General features: G+C 50.9%; 1 protein-coding gene across 7 annotated transcripts in view; it reads right to left on the reverse strand.

Annotated features, from left to right (window-relative positions):
- The window catches only part of RNF123 (ring finger protein 123), a 54,525-nt gene that overhangs the window by 24,356 nt on the left and 14,519 nt on the right, over positions 1 to 15,650 (reverse strand). For all 7 annotated transcript variants that reach the window (XM_054838419.1, XM_054838423.1, XM_054838417.1 and 4 more), the window contains exons 10-30: positions 15,293 to 15,418; positions 14,454 to 14,568; positions 13,531 to 13,635; positions 13,270 to 13,395; positions 11,948 to 12,040; positions 11,680 to 11,753; positions 11,087 to 11,204; positions 10,519 to 10,618; positions 10,001 to 10,062; positions 9,845 to 9,916; positions 9,065 to 9,185; positions 8,121 to 8,222; positions 6,812 to 6,918; positions 6,079 to 6,277; positions 5,803 to 5,948; positions 5,529 to 5,612; positions 4,776 to 4,883; positions 1,833 to 2,010; positions 707 to 781; positions 454 to 541; positions 108 to 195 (exon numbers count right to left, since the gene is read on the reverse strand). In XM_054838419.1, the coding sequence (XP_054694394.1) occupies positions 108 to 195; positions 454 to 541; positions 707 to 781; positions 1,833 to 2,010; positions 4,776 to 4,883; positions 5,529 to 5,612; positions 5,803 to 5,948; positions 6,079 to 6,277; positions 6,812 to 6,918; positions 8,121 to 8,222; positions 9,065 to 9,185; positions 9,845 to 9,916; positions 10,001 to 10,062; positions 10,519 to 10,618; positions 11,087 to 11,204; positions 11,680 to 11,753; positions 11,948 to 12,040; positions 13,270 to 13,395; positions 13,531 to 13,635; positions 14,454 to 14,568; positions 15,293 to 15,418 (2,287 nt within the window). The remainder of the gene's footprint in view (positions 1 to 107; positions 196 to 453; positions 542 to 706; positions 782 to 1,832; positions 2,011 to 4,775; positions 4,884 to 5,528; positions 5,613 to 5,802; positions 5,949 to 6,078; positions 6,278 to 6,811; positions 6,919 to 8,120; positions 8,223 to 9,064; positions 9,186 to 9,844; positions 9,917 to 10,000; positions 10,063 to 10,518; positions 10,619 to 11,086; positions 11,205 to 11,679; positions 11,754 to 11,947; positions 12,041 to 13,269; positions 13,396 to 13,530; positions 13,636 to 14,453; positions 14,569 to 15,292; positions 15,419 to 15,650) is intronic.

A 15,650-nucleotide genomic window follows, 5' to 3' on the forward strand; every position in this document is an offset into this window, starting at 1 on the left:
ATCTTAGAGGCTGGAAAACAGTTGGGTTTTGCTCCTACTGGAAAGCGAAATGCTCAGTGTCCAACCAGCCCCAGAGATTGAGAGGGGCAGGGATGCAGGGTGCTCACCCGCCACAGCCTGACGAGGATCCAGTTGGTCTGTGCCCAGGGTCGCTGCTCATAGGGAGCCAGGAGGTTCTTCATCATGGAGATCCGCCTGCCAGACAAGGACATAGGTCAGCCCAAAGGGTTTGAGGGCAGGGGATTAAACAGGACACACAGTAGGACCCATGGAGCTGGGGCAGAGCAAAGCCATTGGTATACGGGTGATAGAAGGCTCCCAAATCAACTCCAGCAACCTGCTGCAGCTCCTGGACCCTCAGCGGTGCTTGGCAGCCCATCTGCTCCCCCACCCAGCCTTGCCACCACCCCAGCCCTGCCCCAGCTCCCCGGGAACAGGCAGGGCAGCACTTACTGCTCTTCTGGGATCCTCTCTACAGCATGCAGCGAGTGGGGGTAGCAGACGTAGCTGGCCAACGCCTGCATCAGGGAGTCCCGGATGTCTGAGGAGGAATGAGAAGGAACTAGGCCAGGCACCCTACGACACCAGAGCACCTGAACACCAGTGGCTGGGAGGGACTGACCCTCACTTAGAGAGCTTACACTCAGGCAGGTGAGGAATAACCCCAGACGGGGCATAACCCCAAAGCAGAGGAGTGCAGCTTTACCTGTGCCCACAATCCTCGAGTCAGCAAAATGCTTGGCCAGGATGGCAGCGAGGCGCATCAGGGTCTCTTCGTAGCCTGCAAAGAGAAGGAGGGAGTAGGGGTCACCCGACGGCCTGATGGGCAGCCCCGTGGTCCCAGCATTCCTGGGGACACGGCACAGGCCATGGAATTCACTCCTGCTACAGCTAACTGCAGCTTTGTTATGTGCCTAGGTGTCAAAACAGACAGCTGGGAAAACACACTGGGCTCCAACAGAGCCTCTCGCCTCAGTCTGCAGAGTCTGAAACTGTTACTCAGAGAAAGATAAAACCATGCAATTGAGTTGGATGGCAAGGAAGAGATGCCTAATGCAGAAGAGTCTGAGCAACACAAGTCACACCTGAGATCTATGCAGAAAAGCCACGTCCAGCCTGCAAGCCCTCAAGAAATCTGCTACCGCTCAATTCTGCTGCTCCCTGAACAGCAGGCACAGCCCTCGCTTAATGGACGTAAACACTTTAGCTATGTGTTGGTGGGAACAGAAGCTCTTCTTACCTTCATGGGCTCTGAAAAGCACAGGACTATTTGCTAAGAGCTCAGTGGGATCACTTAGCCAGGAAAAGCACAGAACGTGCACAGAGGGAATCCACCTAAACACAGACTCTTGGCATCAAGTGGGTGGTCATCTCCACAAGAACATATCCAAATCCCAGGGGGGTTCGAAAGCAGTCCCAACTCCTGCACTCATGGCACATCTCCTCCCACCCAGAAACCAGCAGGCACTGGCACGTGTTGCCTGGGCAATCACGTCTTCCAGCATCCCAGCCCATTCCTGGTACCTCCTTGGAAACAAAATCCATAGCTGCCAGTGATTTTCCCTACAGCCAACACTGCGACAGCTTCAGGCAAGGCATGGGCTCCCTGCCTGAGCACAGCAACGCCATGGCTCACCAGTGGGTACCTACTGAAGGAACAGCACTCAGTGCCCACACCACAGCACACAGACAATAATATACCGGTGCAGCACATCACAATCAGGAAGGGACACAGAAGGGATGGTGCCCAACTACCACTACTTCACCATAAGGATGTGGCTTGCTTTAGTCTTTATCAGGCCAGAATTAGCAAGGCGTCCCCATCCACTTACCTGGAAGCTCCTCCATGCTGTTTACAGGGCTGAAGTAGTTCTTGAGTGCGCTGTAGCTGTTCATAGCCACGCTGAGGTAGAACTCTGGCATGAAAGCAAAAAGTGAGCCCGTCCTGTCACCATGCTCGATGGTGCGGATGCACACTCGCAGCAGCCAATATATATCCTGCATCTTCTCCTGGCCAGAGAGAACACAACAGTCCCCATTCAGTTTTGTCCAGCTTCTCTTTGGGGAAACACAACAATCAGCACCACAGTTAGACCTCAGAAACATCTCCATGTCTGAGATGTTCCTCAGACCACTGCTCTAAGTTCATTAACCAGATCTGTGCCATTCAGTCTTTTCATCGAGCCACAGAAGCGTCAGGTGGAAGGAACAGAGATCTCTACACCAACCTCAGGCTCAGAGAACAACAGTCACCAACGTACTGTGGCTTTGTCTCACTGAGCCTTGAAACCCTCCAAGAACTACTCCTTGGTAGGGCACATCTGACCACACAGGTCTGATCGCAAAAAAGGCGTGCTAGTTCTTATTCCAAGTACACTGGCTGAAGGAAGGCAGGCACTAGCAAATCCAGCATAAATCTGCTGGAAAGAAAGCTGGTCCTCTGCAGGAATTAAATGGGAACAGGCTGAAAGCTCATACCAACTCAGATCTTTGCAACAGGCGGCCACAGCCTTTCGGATTCTGTGCCAGCCATTCAACCAGATTTACTGTCCTGAGGAACATCGGCCTCTTCCTTCTCTAAGCAAAATGCAGGGGGTCCTAAATTAAAAACAGGAAATTTAAGGACATCTACATAACCTTAAGCTATAAAAACCAGCACCAACAAAGCCACAGAAAGATGAAATATTGTTTCGTATCCTGAAATGTCAAGAAATATCGTAAGCAATAGCAATTTGCATAAAAATAGATGGAGGAGGATTATACTTCTAATTAAAAAAGAAATTAAAATCAGAGGTGCAGATAAGCGATTTCATTTGCTTAGTGGCTTTTCTAAAGTATGTCGCTACCACCTTTGGGAGATTGACATGGGTTTGTTCTGTACACCAGACTGAACTAGTGCAAATCAACTACATTGACTAAAAGGCATCTTTACCTCGACACCGACACACAGCTCAACTGTTGCTTTCAGGATAAAAAGCAATTGTGCAGAGAGCATGAAGGTAAAGAAAGCTGCATTTGGTTTTATTAAGGCTTGACAACCTCAAAACATCATTTCAGGTATTGCCAAGCTAGAAGAAAGCCTACACCAAGAGGATACAAAGATGCGATTACCCACTGTGTGATGGACAAATACAGTGTTGTAATAAAATAAGCTGAAATGGTTTTCCCACAGGGATGTTTTGAAGGGAGGATGATCTGCTTTAAAACTAAGCTGTAGTGCTCCCTTTCGTCTAACCTTGAATGCCTCAACTCAGAATAAACTGGTGACTAATTCCCCTGAGGAAGGAGCAGCCTCTCCCGTGCTCTGACACCTCAGCACAGAGCAGGACTTCACCTCTAGACAGAACCAGTCTCTTCCTCTCCATCAGCATCAGCAGCACCTGCAACACCCACAGAGACGTGTCTCTCCACACAAGTCCCAGGGACGCAGGAGCCTGCTGGGTGGATGTCTCCACGGAACCAGCAGAGACCTGTGAGATGGAGTCCTGAAGGTACAGGCAGTATGGACAAGCTCCTCTGTGCAGCCATATTCCTCTCCAGAGCAAGCTCGCTCAGCTCCTGGGGCACATTTCACAGCCTGAGCCAGCTAGTGAACCGCTCTCGCTGCGGGCCATGCAGGCCAGGACAGGAGCACAAGCAGGGACGGCGGTAACCTTCACTCCCAGTTGTTGCTGATTCATCCAGAAAGGTGACACCGCACTCCTGATGGGAGGCGGGCACCTGCGTTTAATACGACAATAGATCATCTGGAGACACGAATAGTGTTTCTGCGTGGGCCACTGCAGCAATACCTGCAATGCACACTAGTAATGCCCCTCAGCCTTTCAAGAGCAGTCAGGGAAGAAAGGTTTATTTTCTGGCAAACATGGGCTATGCTAATGCAGCTGGAGAGCTTCTGCAGCGCAGCGCTATGCCTTGCAGCCCCGCTCCGTGAGTAAAGGAGGGGATGAGCAAAGAGCACATCAGCCGCTGCAGCTCTGCCAGATGCGGTCATAGGAACTACCACTCTTCCCCTCTCCGCTTACATCCTGGGACACATGCAGAGACCCTGCTGCCACTGCCTGTTCAGGGAAACGTGTCTTCTTCCCCAGCACAAAAAAGCTACAAACACAGATGGGGTGCGGCAACGCGCAAGGGAAGACAGGAAGAGGGGATCTGCGGAGTGCAAGAGCATAAACTGCTTGTGCGAAAACAGACCAGAGACTTTATCCTGGAAAATGGTGAATGGAGGGAAGAAGGGACAACCTGTGCAAACAGTCACTGCTTTACTAAATGCAGAATGTGCTCTCTCTCTGTGGGAAAAAGAGAAGAAGGGGAGGACACCTGAACAACTCATAGGCTTGGATCCTGCAGATTCCAGGAAGAGCAGCATTAGTGAGACCTCCCTGTGATGCACAGCACAGCTCAGGGAAATGGTTCACGGTAGCCTCTATCCTCTAGACATGCCTTGAGAACTGAACCTCCCTTTGACCTGCACTCTTCTGTCTGTGCTGCAGAGGTCTGACGCCCGCAGGGAAAGCCTACAGCACCACGCACAGCTCGGAACAGACTGGGCTGTGTCCTGACAAACACCATGGGACCAAGCCTGGGCCTTTCCTTCCAGGCCTAGGAAGGAGTCTCTGATGCACAAGAAGGGAAAAATGAGCCCCAAAGATCATCTGCATTGATCCAGCACCAGGGAAAACACCACCTGTGACATGTGAGCCGAGCAGCACAGATACAGAGGGTCACTTGCTCGGTCTCCTCTGAGCTGCTCACATTATGCTCCTGCCCACCTTTGAATAAATGGTGACATTTATCCAGGCGAGGCGTCGGCTTAGGTGATTCAGCTTCTCGGAGAAGACCTTTTGACTCTTCAGCAGTTCCTCGTGGATGTCTCTCCTCTGAAAAGAGTGCAGAGATGTGAGGGCAGATGTCACTGCCATTTATAGTATCCTTTTTCAGAGCTGGACAAATAATACGAAAAGCGAATACCACCTTGGGGCTAGCTAGGGAGCACTGGCAGGAGGGAAAGGGATCAGCAGCCTTTCTGCGGAGGGAGTGGGAATCAGTGCTCTACAGAGCGCTGACCAGTCTCAGCTGCAGCCCACAAGGCCTGATGCAGATCTTGGTCCAGTGTGGGCAGCAGCTTTAGGGTCAACTACTGTCAGATACTTTTTTTAATCTTTCATCAGATACACTCAGTCTCTGGCAACTGGAAAAGGACAGATGTGTCCCCAGTCCAGCACTGGAGGGTCCCCACCCCAGGAGATTGGCTCCGAGGTGTCTGCAGCACATGGAAGTTTGCAAGCTGCCACAGCTTGTCCCAGAGAAGGTGAAGCATTTGCTTCAGTCCCCCTGTGCCTGGAGGCAGTGGTACAATGGGTTGGCGCAGTGTGATACGTGGGCTGCCAGCTCCAGGCATGGATTACTACCCCATCCAAGACATTGGCTGCTCCAAGGCTGGAAATCACCCACTGTGCTTCTTCATTTTTGCCAGATACTGAGGTTCTACAAGAGAAGGAAGCTGGGACTACAGAGACACTTACCCTCTTTGGGCAGCGGCTGATTTTCTCCTCAGTGTCTTTCAGTGCCATTGCGTATTCATTCACATCATCTGACACACCAACCATCTGAAAAACAAGCAGATTCCAACAATAAGGGTATGTTTTTCCCTAGACACATAAACATGCAACCATGCCCCACGGGGGTTAGGAGAGAAGGAAAGGGCAGGCACAGTAACGAAATAAGCAGAAAACAGAGAGTCAGCATAGAAGCATGGAGGTTGGAGAAATGGATTCCTGCATAGCACGTGCCGCTTACCTTCCCAAGCTGCTGGTGGACACTGAGGTTGTACATCATCACTATCCCATCCAGGACTTCCAGGAGGGAGTTCTCTGTGATGGGCTGGTCTGGCTCCTCTGGGGGTCTGCCCAGTAAGAGACCCTCATTTCCATGGCTGCCTTCAACTACAAATGGGAAGGAGCAATGCTGGCAGTAAATAGATTGCTTTCCTCTTTTGAGTACTGGGAGCTGGAAGACACCATTCTCCCAGGGACCATCTGGGCCATGCTAGCACACAGCAGAAGTACTACTCACTGTCCTCCTCTGTCCGCTGCTCCACACTTAGCGTGCGCACTTTGATCTTCTCCAGGTTGCCAAGAGGCCGACGCGGGTTCATCAGGCTGACGGCTGCCGTGCTGAGGAAGCGGTTGGCACGGCCCAGGGTGGGGGAGCTGAGCCAGCCAGGTCTAGCGAGAGCTCCACCAATGGCCAGGGCAGCTGAGGGACGCTGAGACTGAAAAGAAATTAAGAGAGAAACAGTTCTAGCTGTTTGGCTGCCCGCTATTCCTCCCTTGTCCCTGCAAGGATGTTGGTATAGATGCTCAGTGGCCACTGGAAGGTGAGCAGATACCCTTCCTATCATGGCTGGGCCAGCAGTGCCCGGTTAGCAAATGGATATTCCTTCCCCTAAGGGCACATGCCAGGTACAAGCAGCAGATCTGCACAGCAAGAAGCTGCTCTGTCTGCAGTCGCCTTGCACCCTTTCAAATGCCAGAGCTGCCATGGAGGGGAGGGGCCGTATTCAGAGCAGTGGGTAGTGAGAGATCAGAGCAAAGACAATTTTGGTACTCAAACTTGGTGCATCCAGGACCTTGCTGATCTCCAGTGACCCTCATGCAAGTGCAGCTGTTTACCTGACTGCCCGGGGGCTGGTTACAGTCCTGGCCCAGACACTGCCTTCCTCTAAAGCAAAGCTTTTCTAGCCAGAGGCTGAGCTTGCTGCCCAGGCACCAGGGCCCCTGCAAGCGAATAACAGCACACGGCTCACCTGTGCTGTCGATGTTGCTGATTCCTCATCTTCATCGAGATCGTCCATAGTCACTGCTTGCAGCTCTGCAGGGTCGATCAGGACATTGGCTTTTGCAGCCAGGTCATCTGCACAGAGCACACCAAAGGACCTGTGAATGCAGGAGTCACCCTTCACTGCCCACGAGGCAGCCCTAGGCTCATCCTCTTTCCTGCTTCTCAGCAGTAGAGAAGCAGCCGGTGAAGTTGGATAGCGCATCAGAACAAATTCACCTTTCCCCCAGCTTCCTTATGTGGAATAGGTCTGCTGTTGCTAACACAGCAGAGACCGAGCAGTGGTGGGTGCTGCTCACCCAGGACCCATTTTTGTTCCTGGTCCTACCACCAATAAGTAGAATAATTGAGGAACCAGGAGACAACCACCGGGGCCAAACTTGACTAGCACAGGGAAGGAAACTCAGCGCCTGAGACCATTTTCTAAGCATCCAGTTCTTCAGTGCTGTCCCATGATATGTTCTCAAATCACTAGGACTGAGACTCAGACCAGAACCCATTCTCTGCCCAGAGGAAGGCTGTGCTGACGGCTCTGCTGTACAAAGCCTGAACATGTCCTCTAGTCCATAGCTCTGTCTTTAAAGATGGCCAGGAAGACCTTGGTAAGAGACCAGAGGAGATGACATGGTTCTCAAGTTAAGTAATCTAATTTTGAACAGCCAGACACCAACTTGAGACAGGGAAAACGGTCCTACTCTTGCAAACACACTGAGGAAAGAGAAGAGAGATCTGAGCCAAAGCCAAGCGCCACATAGCCAGAAACCAGAGACAAACCAAGTCTGACTGAATGGCAATGGGTTTCGTGCCCTTCCAAAAGGGAGGCTTTGAAAGTCTTTTGCCAGAGAAGCGTGCTGCATAGAAACACATGGCTGCAGTACATACACAGGGCTGCTATTGCCCGAAGTGGTACAGCAAGTAAATCCTGGCCATCCTTCACACCCAGCAGAGCCAGACTGACAGTCAGCGCTTTGACAGCTCCCAGCCCTCGGCTGTGGTGCAGCAAGAGCACCACACCAGAGGGTATTCCCAGACAACCCCCTTCCCTCCACTAGCCACAGGCCCCATTCAGGGATATAAACAGTAAACTGTTAACTTAAAGGATGCTCCACCCAAGAGGGACAATGTCTTCTTCAGCATAACTTGCATCTCATTAAAATTCAAGTCTCATCTCCTTAAATTTAATCACAATTCATTACCCATGGCTCCCTCCCTGGGATGTCTCTTGGGTGAACTCCAGCCAGGACCTGGATGCAGGTATTGGAAATGAGAGCACTTACCTTTCAGAGTCTTCTTGAGATGAGACAGGAGACCTCCAAGTCGCTGAAGATCAAAATAATCCACCTTCCCATTATAGAAGAGTTGAGGAGGGATATACGCCTCTAAGGCAGAGAAGGAGATTTGTTTTTTCCATGAGTTCCGTGCACAGGATCCACACAGACATGTAAGCCCTCCTAAGACAGACTCCAGGGTCCAGCCCGGACTAACATTTAGGGACAGCTTTTGTTGTCATAAAAGCACAAGCCATTAGGGCAGAGGTGATTTCCACAATGAAGCAAGTATTAGATCCACACAGAAAAAGGAGCAACTGATGGCCATCGACAACAAGCCTCCCAGTACTTCCCCCCCCTCCCAACAACAGTCACTGGGGGAAACTGGATCACCAAAAAACTCGGCAGCTCTCCATGTGGCTACTCCAGCTCTGTCTCTTAGTCCCACAAGGCTTGTAAGGCACTTATTACTGAGTCTAGAGAAAGGATCAGCCTATAAGTAAGAAAAGGGAGTGCCAAGCAGATCGCAGCAGGACAGGCAAGGTGGGGTTTGAGGGTGGGAAAGCAACTGGTGCTGACTTGGTTTCTGCTTAATCCCGCAGTCTGGGAACCATAAAACCAAATATCTTCCCCTAAACTTTGACTACGGGATCACTGAGCTGCCCTCCTACAGACCCATAATCAATACTGGACTGCTCCAGAGCATAGAGGGGAAGCTAGCAAACAGCACAGGTGCCTCTTTGCAAGTCTCAGGTCTGGACGTTAACTAGAATAGATCTGTAGACAGGAATTTCCCAGAGTGACTGGTGGGAACTACAGACACAGGGTGACAGAAGGCTCAAGCACCTATATGTGAGAAACACAAAATTTCCAGCAACCTGGAGAGCACTGCCAAGAGGCAAACTTTGTCCTAACCGCAGACACGTCCTCAAAGCTTCTCCTCCAGGCCTCACCTTCACTGCTCAGTGCGGCAGGGGACTTTGCCTTGTGGCCATCCCAGAAGAAACGCAGGGCAGCAATAAGCCGGTGCAGGAAGCACACCATGTACTCTGGTGGGCACAGCACAGTCAAGTTCTAGGGCAAGAATGAGAGTTCAGTCATCAGGGCAGGTGTGAAAGTGCATCTTAGTCCCAGTGGCCACATGGGGCAGGCAGAAACTTTGGGTTCTCAGCCTCGCTATTATCTCTAGCTGCCAGCACCTGGAGAGAGCCCAGCCCTAATGGTAGGCAGCAGTTTCCACCTCTAGAAAGTCCTGGGCACTGAAAGAACAAGCTGATCTGACAGAGGAGGATGGATACCACGTGCTCCACCATGACAGATGGGATTGATCATGAACACAGAGATGCAGGTGAAGAAAGGGTTTCCTGCAACAGCAGATGCCTACCTCCCAAAGCTGCAGGCCAACAGCCTGATCCAGGGCCAGAACAGTCCCCACCCAAGCAGCGAAGAGGATGCCAAAGCCAGCAGGCCAGCTGTGGCAGAGCACTCCACAGCCATGCTCCCCGAGGGATTTTGGGAGGACGTTCAGCTCCCACCCAAGGATGTTCCCAAGGACTGCTTTCCCATAAATCACTGCACAGGACTTGGACAAGCTGCCTGGTTTCTAGCCTCAGATCTTCTCCCTCCTCCCCAATCCCTGCTGTATCTAGACTGCTGGAAGCAGAGTTCCCAGCCTGAAGGTGCCAGAGAGCTCTCAGGGTGAGGCTTGAGGGAAGGCTGGCTCTCTGACTTACCCCTCTGTTGCTAGCATTCTCCTGAAGAAACTTGCGGAATTTGTTTAGGAAGATGTATCTGGAGGCTTCCCCCTGGCAGGAGGAAAAGCAGGTGGTAAACCCATACAAGTCCTGTGATGTGGAGATACTGTAGCAAACGATCCAAAGAGCACTTACCCCTCCTCTGTCCTTGTTGTTCAGCAGCAGCTTCAGAATCTGAACCTGGAGACCTTCCACCACTAAAATGAGGACACATGTCCGCCATCAGAAAACGAGCACTGGAGAGCATCTACCCGTATTAACCCCAACGGCAGTACCCTGTCCCCAGGAGAAAGGCAGAGGGGGCCCAGGCAGAACCGGTGCCAGCAGAATGCTAATCCTATCAACTGTGAGAATTTTCTCCTCTGCCACCTAGCAATAAATTCATCCACAGCTGATAAACAATGCCCCTAAACAGGAATTTTGGTTTGCTCGTGTCCCATGGTTGGATGCTGCAGGTCTGTGCAGTGGGGTCCCAGCACTCGTACCCCTCCACCAAATAATGGCTGGCCCCTGCCTCTGCAGTACAGCCTGTCCTGGCAGGAACACAGCCGGACTTCAGGTTGTGAAGGGGATTTGGAAACAGCTCAAGGGTCAGTTGCCCTGGCTGCACAAAAGATATGGGATCTTGGCAATTCCTCTCCTTCCTCACACACCTTCAATGCGTTTCTTGAGCCGCTGGCAGCCTCTTTCATACGCCCGTCGCCTCAGTCTCTCCTCAGCACCCTCCTCCTTCACCTCCTTACTCTCCTTACCCTGGTTGGGGGACAGACACTGATTAGTAGGAGATCACTGCATAGGGACAACGTCTTGCCAAAGGGAGAGCAGAAACTCCCTGAAACAACGTACCAGCGTGCAGCTGCAGCTGGCAGCACACCTAAACAGGTCTTCCCTGGCCTCGTAACAAGCAAAGGCAGGAGATATTTTGAGGACACCCAAGTCAACCTGTAATTCCTTACACACTGTGAGGTTCCCTTCCAAACCTGTTGTCACAGAAAACTGTCCCCCTCCCCTGCCCTGAGCAACACACCCCAAACATCCTCTCTAAGGGATAATAAAGATGACAGGGCAATGGAGAAGCTACAACTCTCACACAGCTCTGCAGAGTTCACCAGTGCTAATGCAGCTGGAAACATGGGGATCCGACTTTCTCAGCCAGAAAATGATGGGGACAGCAGGCCATAAAACCCTTCCAGTCTCCTTAGCGGATGTGCCCTTACTCACCTCCTTGGTGAAGCGGTTTGGCCACCACGTGGTGGGAATGAGTTCCTGCAAACCAGCCTCCTCCACACGCAGCGGGCTCTTAATGTAGAAGAACACAACCGAACGGAGCACATCGAAGCTGCGGCCAAGTTAAAGCAAGCACAGCGGCTATGTTGGGAGAAGGTACAGGGCATGTTTCCAGAGCTGTAGTGAGAGACCCCTTTCCAAACAACCACTCAAAGCTCTGCAAGATCCAGAGCCCCCTTCTCCTGGGAGAAGACCCACGCAGTTATCACAGCAGCTGCCCAAATGCTAGCATGGCAGCTGGACTGCTCAGAAAGTTTTTTTGCTCTAGGGACATTAGAGAGGTCAGTCAGGTAGAAATGAAGTCCTCTGTGTCAGTAGGATGTGGACTAGACGACACTGCTCCCCCTCCTCAAAGCAGGACTTTGCAGAGAACGGTATCAGGCAGACAGAGGAGATCTGAGAAATTAGAAATGACCTCTCAAAGATAGGGTGGCTTCTGCCTGCCAGGACCTGGAGATCCTTGAAGTCTCCTTGGCTGCATTATTGAGGGCAGGGAGAACCGAGACTAGAGGAGGCACAAAGGATACAGAACATTGCTGAGTAGGTATTTCCTGGATTTCTCATGCTTCAAGACTGCAATGGTGAGCCGGAGGTAGTGAATCTAGGGAAACAGGAGAAGCAAAAGTGACTCCATCTACAGAAGAGGATACGACTCTCCAATAGGTACAATGTGACAGAACTGCCATCTCTGGATCAAACAACTGCAAAATCCAAAACATTGTGTACTTTTGGACAAGGAGACAGGACAGAAGCTGGCTAGTTACAGATTCCTAGAGATTCAGAAGTGCAACTCACTTGTAATCCCAGGTCTGGGATGATGGGGGAGAACCTATAAGCCCGCAGCAGGGACATCAGTAGCTGCTTGAGGCACTCATGCACTTCATACTCCTGAGAAAATAAGAAATACATTGAACAGCAACAGGATGGAGTTGGGAACAGCTATCATCCCCAGAGTGTGACCTTGGAAGAAGGCATTCACTTCTGACTGAAAAAGCAAGTGCTCTGAACCCACAGTGTGTGTCCATCTGACTCCACAGGACAGAGTCCAAGCAGAAGTTGGTGCCATTGCTTTGCTACAGGGAAACAAGATTCTGCACTAGTAAAACCAACCCAAAAGTCATCTACAAAAAGCCAAAGTCTCAGGTCCTATTTAGTTGTGCTGAGTCACCCATCCTCGTATCCCCTGAACCTACCCAACACACAGTGTTGGCAGAACCAACCCAGAAAGGAAAGAAGTTCCTCTTGTGTAAATATGATGATGGAAGAGCTGTCTTTCTGAGTCCAACTCATAGCCAACCAGCAGGATGACAGCCAGCTCTTCCACAAACACAATAATCCTATCAGGGTGTTCAGCTTCACTTCTAAGATGATGAGCCCTGAGGGGGTCATGACATTTTTCAATTAAACTTTTCATGACAGCTGGCTGGACCAGTGCCCATATCTGTTAATTGTTACCCCAAAGGACAGACACACTGTCTCCAAGCTGATCTCTGGCAGTGACTGGCTGTAACCACCCCAGCACTCCAGCAGCAGCAGCTTCCCAGTGGCTAGCAAAGGTTGCCTCAAACAAGTGTCCCAGGAAGGCGTAATCTCATCCAGCTTGGACAGGAAGGGGCATGGGAAGTTGAAGCGGGTTCTTCCCCAGCAGTGCCAGAGGTGGAGAGAGTGCAGTGTCCATTTGCACCCCAGTCCTGCACACTTTGACCAATCTCTTGGGGCACACGGTGGCATTTAAGACCGTCGCAGTTCCATAAGCATTAATAACATCCAAGAGACCAACTAATTTCTTATTGATTAATTTGATGTTCCCAGAAGCAGGAAGTTATTCAACATCACCGGTTCCTTTAGCAGTAGGAGAAGCCTAGAAATGCTTTGTTAGCTCATTGCCAGTGTCACCATTACCAATTACTCTGCATTCAACCCTCAATCCCTTGGTGTGAAGCAGCAGCCAGACGAGCTAGGTGAGAGGGTGGTCTACCACAAAAAAAGGGATGTTGTCACCAGGAAGGGAAAGAAGCTGATCATTACCAGCATCGTCTACGGAAGGCTCCTGTTCTCAGCAGCTCTCAAGGTCTCTCTGTGATCCCTGGGGAGGAACCAGCACCCTAGCAACTCACCTCCATAAGAAGCCACATGAGATCCAGCAGCTGCTGAATAAGGGGATGGGCCTCCACTGATCCACCTCGCTCAAGGATGCTCAACAGGAAGGTCATGAGCACATCTTCCACCAGGTACACCTTGCACTGCAGACAGAGAGCCAGGTCAACAGTCCTCCAAGGCACAGTCACTTCCCAGCCAAAGCTGAGGTTTACCTCCCCGCCCTTGCAAGCACAACAACAGGCACCTACAGAAGCTTGCAGTGGGCAGGCAAAACTCACCATGAGAGGAGAGAAATAATTGAAGATGTGGGCTAATGTAATCAACACTGTGGGTTCTCCCTGCAGCTGCCACATGGACGTGTCCTTCTCCACCAGCTTCCCCTCCTGCAACGACAAACCCAGAAAAACACACGGCTTGGATCCAGCCCAATCCACCCATACACCAACGGCTGAATGAACCGGAGGCATGGAGCAGCCACCTTTTGCTGTATCACGCCTGACTGCAGTGAAAACCTTGAACATGGGAAGTTAGGATGGCAAAGCAGCCAGGCCCTTGCCTCTGGAGAGCTGTAGTGCAGTCAGATGTCAGTTACTATCCTCACATGCGTGCATTCTGACAATCTGTTTTTCCAAAAGGGTTCCAGTGTACATGATAATTTGTAAATGGGAATCCTTACAGAGGAGGTCAACTAGTAAACAAGGCCTCCATTCAAGCCAAGACCATAGCAGATGGTGTTCCCTATGCTTTGGACATAAACAGATCATCTCTCACCCTAGCAGAAAAAAACAGTTTCTAGTGAACAGTGCCACAGCCAAAACAGTTGTCAAGGCAGACCTGCCAGAATTTCACCACATCGCTGCACCAGGACATTAGTAAAAAGTTTAAGAAATGAACAAGGCTGCAAAATCAAATCCAGCAGTTCTGATCCGGATAAACATCACCTCTTGCATACTGGGAATGAAACTTCATAGGACTGAGAACAAGAAAGCCCAGTATGATTTAACTTAAGCCCTGGAACTATCAGGAATCCCATTTTGCAAGCCGAAGAGCTCCAGGTCCATGTGTGCCCCATGTGAAAGCATGCAAATGTTTAGACCCTCAGGTGCATGGAAACATCCGAGCTGTCAGCACGTGCTGAGAAGTGCAGAACCACATTTCCCAGCATGGTGCCCCACAGATCCATCCAGTGACATTAGCCTACCGTCACATCTATTCCAATATGGATCACATTCTTCAGGTAGCCTAACAGCTTGCGAGCCTTCACTAGGTCTGCAACGGGAGGGTCTTGCAAGGGGCGGTAACCTTCCACTGGATAAGTAGGCAAGTGTTAAGGTAAAATGCAATCTGATCCTTTCAGGACTTCTTTTGTTTGTGCAAGGAAAAGACAGTCTCTCTACTTTACTTTACACTCATGCATGCCTCAGTCACAGTTCAAACCACAGTGCCTTCTAAATGGATGATAAACCACAGGCGCTTATCCCCACTTCCTCAATATTGTGAGCAGCAAGTATTTCACACCACACGTCTGCTCTCTTCAGAAAGACCGACAGGAGCCTCCACTACAGCTATCAACAGGCACACCCAGGAGCTGCAAGTCTCAGTGTTCGCATAGAAAGGCAGCAGGCAATGCTCCTACCACGTCAGAGGTCCTGTGTGGCTGGGAGGTAGAAGAGACCAGTGGCCAAGAGGCTCAGCAGCACAGAAGCATTAGAGTTTCCAAACCTGGAGAGAGAGATCTTTGCAGGATCTGAGTGCTTGGGAACAGGCAGCTGCCAGCTGAAGCAGTAGCTGCTGATTCAGAGCTGAAAGCAAATCTCATTTCAGAAACTGTCAGGGACCAGCACTGATGTTTGTGTGCCCTGCAGTTCTGCTCCAGCTGAGGGGGTATCTGGTTCTTCTCTCCCTGACCCTGCTCTGCGCACAAGTGCCAACAAAAGAAAGTGAACTGCAGTCAGATATGTATATTCTACAGCCTCCAAGGATGGTCTCAGGACAGGCTCTTCTCCCCTCAGACCTCCTCTCCCCACACCCAAAGGATATCGGAGTGGACGGCTCCCAAAGTTAAAAGCAACGGACTCTTTGAACGAGAGGCTGATGGCAGGGAAGTAAGCCATTCCAGCGCCCCTTGTGATGTTATCAAAAGCGGTTCCCAGAGATATGCCATTCCTGAAAGAAGGAAAACACACGAGATTTTAGTCACAGTAGGAGGGGTTTGAGGTCAACTGGGGAATCCAAGTATCTGTGTTCCCCTCCCAGCAACTTGCCAAGACAGACACATGTCAGTCATGCCTCCTGTCACTCTTAACCTGGCACACACATGCAAACGTCACAGCTTTGCTGAGTAACAGCCATGGGAAGCACAGCAGCACTCCCATTTTCATACAATGGTGCAGGAAGG

Source organism: Grus americana, chromosome 11 (genome assembly GCF_028858705.1).
Source record: "Grus americana isolate bGruAme1 chromosome 11, bGruAme1.mat, whole genome shotgun sequence".
NCBI classification, from domain to species: Eukaryota; Metazoa; Chordata; class Aves; order Gruiformes; family Gruidae; genus Grus; species Grus americana.